This window comes from Rhodamnia argentea, chromosome 4 (genome assembly GCF_020921035.1).
Source record: "Rhodamnia argentea isolate NSW1041297 chromosome 4, ASM2092103v1, whole genome shotgun sequence".
Taxonomy (NCBI): Eukaryota; Viridiplantae; Streptophyta; class Magnoliopsida; order Myrtales; family Myrtaceae; genus Rhodamnia; species Rhodamnia argentea.
In genome coordinates, this window is record NC_063153.1 from 17,734,860 (window position 1) to 17,742,049 (window position 7,190).

Consider the following 7,190-nt stretch of genomic DNA (forward strand, 5'->3'; position numbering starts at 1 on the left):
AATACATTGCTTTCGACCAAAAAAAAAAAAAAAATGGACAAAGATCCGGTCCAACCGGTGTGTCCGATTTGACTCGGGTCGGGACCTGGTTTGACCAGTCTGGAAGGATATAAAAAAACCAAAGAGACCCATGGTCCCCTTCTTGGGCCAACCGATTGAACCGGCCTTCTGGTCCAGATTTGAAGACACTGGCTTCAACTTTCAAGTGCTAAAGAGGCATGAGTTTCTCTCGATCCGTGCAATAATGGCTTCTAAGTAGGATTACGAGCATGAAAATCTACTCTATCTATCCAATGCCAATTTGAACTTCGGAGTCAACATGTTGCCGGCATGATATCAGGAAATGGATCCTGACAAAAGTAGTCGATTGGGACATATTTGTTACCTTATAGCAAAAATAACTCTTAATCTTCTATCCCGGGCAAAAGTGGTCAATTGAGACATGCTAAACCAAGTTTCAGTTTTTAGAACCGTTTAGCACTCTCACAAAATGTTATTTTGTATTAGATTCAAACACAATTTTTCATGACCCATTCGATTTTTCGTTTTGTGTGTGGTTCTGGCATGTCTCACTCCGCATTTGTCAATTTCATGTGTCGTTCTCATTCCGATTTCCATATGAAATGAGGTGTTAAAGTATCTCACATACGGGATTTTATGTGCACTCGATCTCTCTCTATTTAATAGCTAATTAAGCGTTTACAACAGTTGATAGTGGTCTTACAGAATTTTATGCTAAATGAGCTACATTTGTGATGTGAAATTAAGACAACACAAAGACCTCAAGATTCACTGTTTAAATCCCTATATGTAACTATGTTAAGAATAGTTATATATCTGCTGGAGTGGATTGTTAGATTATGTTTTTTGCCTTTCACTTTTTAACCCAAATGTAGTGAATTCGAGAGTGGTTAACGGTATTTCTTTCTAATAGACGTATGTTTTGTGGCTGATTTGTACTCTGAAAAGCTAGACAAGTGGGCAGCACAACTCGAAATGGAGGCACATACACATGATGAACACATAAATCCAATTTTCCATAAGTAGTGGATTAGTAGGAAAGGTTGGGTCATGCAAAGTGGGTGCTGGTGATGGTTACGCTTGTGGCGCTAGTATTGCTGATGGATTTGGGGTTGGGCTTGGAGTGATCTGATTTGAGGAAGACAAAATCAAGGTTGTAGAGGATGGGGACGAGAGTGAGAGAGCATAGGAAGACGAGGAACGGCCCAAATATCCACAGCAGCAGCGGCAGGCCCGAGTAGAAGAGGCGGTTCCCGACTGTGTTGAGCACAAATCCCTTCTCTAGCAGCGCCGCCACGAACTCCGGCGACACCGTCTCATCACTGTCCTGAGGGGAGTTGATGAGGATGTTGACCTGGTTGATGAAGCAGATGGAGAGGGAGTGGCAGAGGAAGGAGAAGAGGAAGAGCGTGAGGAGAGTGACATACTTGAGGGCCACCGTGAACTCCCCGTGTGCCCCATATACCGCGTCATTCAAAGGCTTCTTCACGCTGTACGTGCTGCTTATCACCGCTGCTAGCCCTGTGCTCAGAAGTATTGATGTCGTTGCCATCAACGTCGACCCCATTATCGTGTTCCTCAGCGTCTGTACCGCTAGAATGTTCTTCTTCTCGTTGTCCTGTGCATGCATCAACACAACCCAAACCAGTCAGCATTTAGGTTACATGTTTGTCATAAGCCCTAATAATTATCTATGTCTATTCATAAGTATTATCTGGCGAACACACCATTTTGTCCCTAGCTCACACATCTTGCCCAATGATGAGAAAGTAGGGACAATCATTTGTCATTATGTAAGTGTCTGATCTATACGTTTTGACAAGCTCCTTTCTGCACCTACATACGGGGGTTCTCATCTTATCCTTGGCATGATAACATTCAGTTCATTCAACAGATAGGAATTGCGGTACAAATTGCTCAAAAATAATGAATCGCGTGCATATTTAGCGAGTACAAGAGAACTAGACCTAATTACTTCGAAAAAAACCAGCAGAAGTTGCAGGCTGAATTGGATTGATTGCAAATGTATCAGGAGACAAAGATGACTTTTCGAGAAAAGACGACCTTGAAGATAGAGGAATCTTCCGGGTAGATCATCTGGTGGAAGATGCATATGCACGCGTATGGGCTTCTAATCGATCGTTCATTTTACCGGCATATGTATGTAGTGGCTATAGCTATCTCACAGCAACACCAATATTCCTGTCACTAGCACCAGTTGCGTTAGCCACTCACTCTCTCTCTCTCTCCCCCTCCAACTCCAAGGTTGACAACCTCAGATCGGGGATCACAACCTCAATTCTAGGTAGAGAGAGGACTCGAGGAAGGCAATTGGTGGCGGTGGCGACGTCAATTTTGCATAGCTTTAGCTTGGAAGAGGAGGAAAGATAGGAACGAAAATGACAGAAAATGGAAAGGCTTAGTTTCAAATGGAAAAGCTTTGGCTTTTTCGCAACATATTGCCTTCAAATTCCAGATGCACCCTAGTATATGTTCAAATGAAAAAGCTTAGTTTCTTCTCAAAAGCACAACGCCTCATCGGTTATGTTAGATATCCATATTGGTTTTATTGTGCTTCGAAACTGCAAATGCTCTTTCTCATGAACATCAAACCAACCAACCAACCACTGACTAAAGCAAGCGATTGATTAATCCTGAAGCTAAATTCTGCGGGTTCGACAAATGCAAGCTCTAGCTAGCTAGGAATGGATCCGACTGGCAGTGATCGTAGAAATGTACTTTGCAATGATACAAACAATTTGTTTCGACGAATTTAAGAATCTAATATTGATTGGAATGGAGAGAAGAGAGGTACGTGCCTTGATCATGGCAGAAACCCAGAAGCGGCGGGCACGAGCATTAGTGCCGATAATGGTGGAGAGAGGGTGGGTGCGGACCTTGTGCCATAACCAGACATGGTAGCCTATCATCACCAGGAACCCCAAGGGCACAAGCATCACGTCCATGTACCACTTCCTCCATTCCACACCACCCATCCCTACCCTTCCAACTCTCTTTCTTCTTCCTTTTGCTTCGCCCGATCAGTGAGCTTTGCTTTCCTCCCTCTTTCCCCCTTACAGAAGAAAACGTGAGAGAGCGAGAACGACACAACTGCAAATATTTTAGTCTATCCTAAAGCATTTCCCTACTTATATGGAGGAATGAACGTGGACCATTTCGAACGCGTTGTTCAACGGGCCACAAACCCAGCATGAAAAAAAGCAAACCCACCTCTTTTCATGCCCCTTCACCAAAAAGATGTGCATCTGAACGATGATACGATGAGCCCGTAATGCGGTTTGCAACTTTGGGACGTCATTTGTCTCCTCATTTCCTTTACGTTTCCCTTATTCTCTGCCGAAGCTTTCTATTTAGCCTCTTTTTGCACTCATATATCCAACTTTTTTACCCTCTAGGATTGGTAAATTTACTCTCACATACAGTTCTATCTGATAGGGTTTCGGCATTGTAACAACACATCGGAATATAAGTCTAAACCGAAACCCTAAACAAGATCCATGCGTATATTGAAATCAATCGAAGTTCAAGGCGTACCTTTGGTTAAATTGACGAACAGTTGTGTCTGGATTAGCGCCTCAAGTGTTGCGCCCCTACCGGTATCCACACACGCGAATTGATGTCTCCAACGATCCAAGTGCTAGCTTACAGATCTTGGAACTTCTCCTCCTTGATTGCCTTTTTGATCACCGAGACTCTCTCAAAGATCTCACAACAGAGAATGGCTCTCTGCGTTTTTATTCTCATCCACCTCTCTAGGGTTTTTCTATGTCTTTATATATGCGTCAATATTTACGCGTAATAAAAGAAGTGGGGCCGGGCGGCTCGGGCCCGCCAAACCGTCTATCTCCAATCGTGCGTTTCATCGTTATCTCATAACACGCACGATCGCGTAGATATTTAGAATAAGAGAATAAATTAAAATCTATTTCTTAAATAGATCAAGGCACAGAGAAAATATAAACTTAGTTCGGTATTGTGTGCCCAAAACCCTTTTGGCCCACAAGTCATAAGCGGTCTCTAGCAACACATTATGACTACCTAAGTATAGTGAATGTCGTTTTTCGACACAACCTAATCCACAACTAATGTTAGAGCATCAATGTTGATTAGTTCCTAGGGCAGACCGCTAACACTATCCTCTCACGTAGACAGCGCAGTATGGGGTAAATTTGATGGATGGGATTGCTCCTCCTCAGAAAGTCTTCATCTTGCACGCAAATTGTCCTCCCCGTCCACCATGGGACTTTTATAGTTCAGGTACATGGATACCTCTTAGTCATCAAAGCATGCATTGCGTGTGTTCGGTTACCTATATATGTATTGAGTACATTGATATAGTTGAACCCTATTTGTCAAAACATACTGGTTATCTCAAGTACTTCTTTCTTGGGAAGGGTTTTACTGCTGCCATCCTACAATATCAACCTTGCAGTTGAGAAACGTGACTCTCATTTACAGGTCTGTTTGTTTGAAGGAAAACTGTTTTGGAAAAATTATTTTCTGACTTTCCAGTATTGGGATGACAGAAAACTAATCGGTATGTGGAAAACGTTTTTTATACATTGAAAACAACTTTCCCTTTAGCGAGAAGGGAGTTACTTTCCCTTAATCACCAACAAATGAAAACTAACTATTTTACTTGAAAATTATACCCAATGACAGTAGTTTTCCTTATCATCAAGTTTTGGGAGAAACAGAACTCCCCTCCATCATTTTTGGTTCTTGGATGGCTACTCATATTTTACACTAACCCCTAAATCTAAGCATAATTCATGTTTTCACTCTTCTCTATTTCTTGATCGCTGGAGGGGACAGCCTTGCCATGCCTATCTACCTTGTCGAATGTTGCCAACCTTGCCACATGTCCCCTAGCTAGGCCTTGCGGCTGCCGTCGCATGGCCTCGTCGCACACCACTCGACCTTGTCTCGCTCTAGGAGGGTCAAGACTCAAAAAGAGTACTCTTATCGGCTGTGCAAGGTTCGATCATGTGGAGGTGGATGGTTAACTTATATATCATCTCTCCCCATTCGATGTGAACGTTGAAATGTTATAGGCTCCACCAATTCGAAAATATAAGCCCTCGTTCTTATTGGCCCGCATCATCCAACAATTCTCCCCCAATTTGATGGGTGGTCCAGTCCATTCTTACCCACTTCGCCCTTCTAAAAATCCGTCAGAGCTGAACTTATTCCGAGCCATCTCTCTCCCGATGCTCCCATCTAAGTATGACCCTAGTTCATCCACAAACCATTTATCTCCTTGAGAGGATCTACTCTTATATGGATGTGGGTTAAACTCTCGAAAGGAGTACTTGAAGTGACTATTCAAGTTAGTGGCCATTAGGAGGACGGGAGTGGTCAACTTACTATTAGCCTTAGAAAATCTCTCTCTCCCTCAATGTAATGGTCGATACTGTAATTGGATGTAAGTCCTGTTTTCTTCATTACTTGAGGTTAGAGGAAACGGGGTATTGGGGGAATTGGAGAGAAACGGAGGGGCCAAAATGACAAGAGTCAGCGGAGTGAGTGTCTGACAAGGCGCAAAGAAAGTGGAAGCAAAACAGCAAAGCAAGATCACGTTAGTTCCATTTCTATGGACAGAGAAAGAGATGATGAGAGAGAGAAGGTTGCTCTTCCTTCACAAATTTGGGGTTTACGTGGTGTCCTAAATTCAAAGATTGAATAAGGGTGTAAACAGCATGACAATGTGTAGTGAGATACACGTGGGTTCCGTCCAAAACCTCATCATTACTTCACTTATGCAAGAAAAGGATAGCTCCCATGACTTCGAAGAAACTGTTCATGATTGTAGAAACCTGTAGGGAAAACCCGAGAAGCATTTGCATTTGAAACTTCCACTATCATATTTACCCATCAAGGAGAAGTTCAATTGCCTAATCGCCTCAAGTTGCTAGTAAAAGCTCTAGACATTTGTTGTCATGACCCGATCCAAGATAAGGAGTGATTCCCAATGGGCTTATAGGACAGTAAAAAGGACATGAATGAATCGAGTTGCATGTCGAACAGAAAAAGAGCATTTATGAATTGTACATAAGAAATTAAAGTAAACTCGTAGAGAACGTATTTTGACATAACGGCAACTCTTAATATTGAACTGGCTAAAAAGCAAAGCTGTGAGGCTAATATAGAATGGACCAAAAGAAACAATATCTCCAATGAATTAATTCTATTCACATTCGTTCTCTCTGTACACTCATTTGGGGTTAGTCAAGAAAGAGGGACAAAGGTAGACGCAAATCCATAAAGCAATCTTTTTCATTTGTTTGGACATACTAAACTTTGACCGGACTTGACAGCTCGATGGAATCTAGAATCAGACATCTGTTTTTGAGGATTGATGCACTAAAGAGATTCTGAATGATTGCTGGAAAGATAAATGTCAAAGATTCCACCAAATAATTGAGGGGCAACCGTGCTGCGTTTGATTTGCTGGCCACACTTGTCCTTTACCTCTGGCTTTTACAAAAGATGAGAGATGAATCAGCATTTTCACGTAGTGGCGGCAGACAAAAACTAGGGCATGTGCCTGTGATGGAATCCAAACATCGCCATTTCCATGTCTTAGTGCTCGGTGACATCGCTCCAAGGGGATCAATCCATGAATGAGAATACACCACTTCTCTAAATCGACAGGCCCATGACATTTCTTAAAGAGTACAAACTCTTCTCGTCGCCGTACCGAGTGCAGATGATTAACCAAAAGAGGGAGAAAGAGAAGCAGAAGAGGAGGAAATGTTGGCGTTGCGAAGCGAAGGAGCCCAAGCCACAGCGAGGGACCGGCGTCCCTCGATGAGCAAGTTCAGCGGGATGACCAAAGTACATTAAGACAGCATTGCCTGAAGATTATGCAAGGCAACACCTAAATCTAATTTCATTACACCGCCAATGTCTACCCGTCAATGGCTGCATCTTCCAACCTCAAAAAACTCTAAAATTATGATATCTCCAACTTCCAGAAAGTCAAAGTGGAGTAAAGGAAACCAACTTAAGTTCCGAAAACCAACAAGAGAAAGAGATTCCATGAAGATATCCCCACAAGTTGATTTGGAAAGAAAGTTCAGGAACAGCTGCGCTATGCTGTGTCGAACAGTGTTGAGGAACAAAATCATAATCGATCTCGAGTTGTT

At 42.6% G+C, this 7,190-nt stretch overlaps 1 protein-coding gene across 2 annotated transcripts; it reads right to left on the bottom strand.

Annotated features, from left to right (window-relative positions):
- Nucleotides 1-1,016: 1,016 nt before the first annotated feature.
- LOC115751019 lies at nt 1,017-3,261 on the bottom strand. Of its 2 annotated transcripts, none has more exons than XM_048277161.1 (2): nt 2,919-3,261; nt 1,017-1,639 (listed from the first exon to the last, which is right to left on the bottom strand). In XM_048277161.1, the coding sequence occupies exons 1-2, from the start codon at nt 3,015-3,017 to the stop codon at nt 1,070-1,072; spliced, it is 669 nt and encodes a 222-aa protein (XP_048133118.1). In that variant the 5' UTR covers nt 3,018-3,261; the 3' UTR covers nt 1,017-1,069. The 2 variants fall into 2 exon arrangements, with proteins under 2 accessions (XP_048133118.1, XP_048133117.1); XM_048277160.1 differs by having other exon boundaries at nt 2,841-3,242.
- Between the last annotated feature and the right edge of the window lie 3,929 nt (nt 3,262-7,190).

Bases quoted from the DNA above. Each gene is read 5' to 3' on its own strand.
- LOC115751019 (XM_048277160.1), bottom strand. From the start codon at position 3,017: ATGGGTGGTGTGGAATGGAGGAAGTGGTACATGGACGTGATGCTTGTG. The intron at 1,640-2,840 runs GCACGTACCTCT...ATGCATGCACAG, and splicing joins GGGTTTCTGCCATGATCAAG to GACAACGAGAAGAAGAACAT.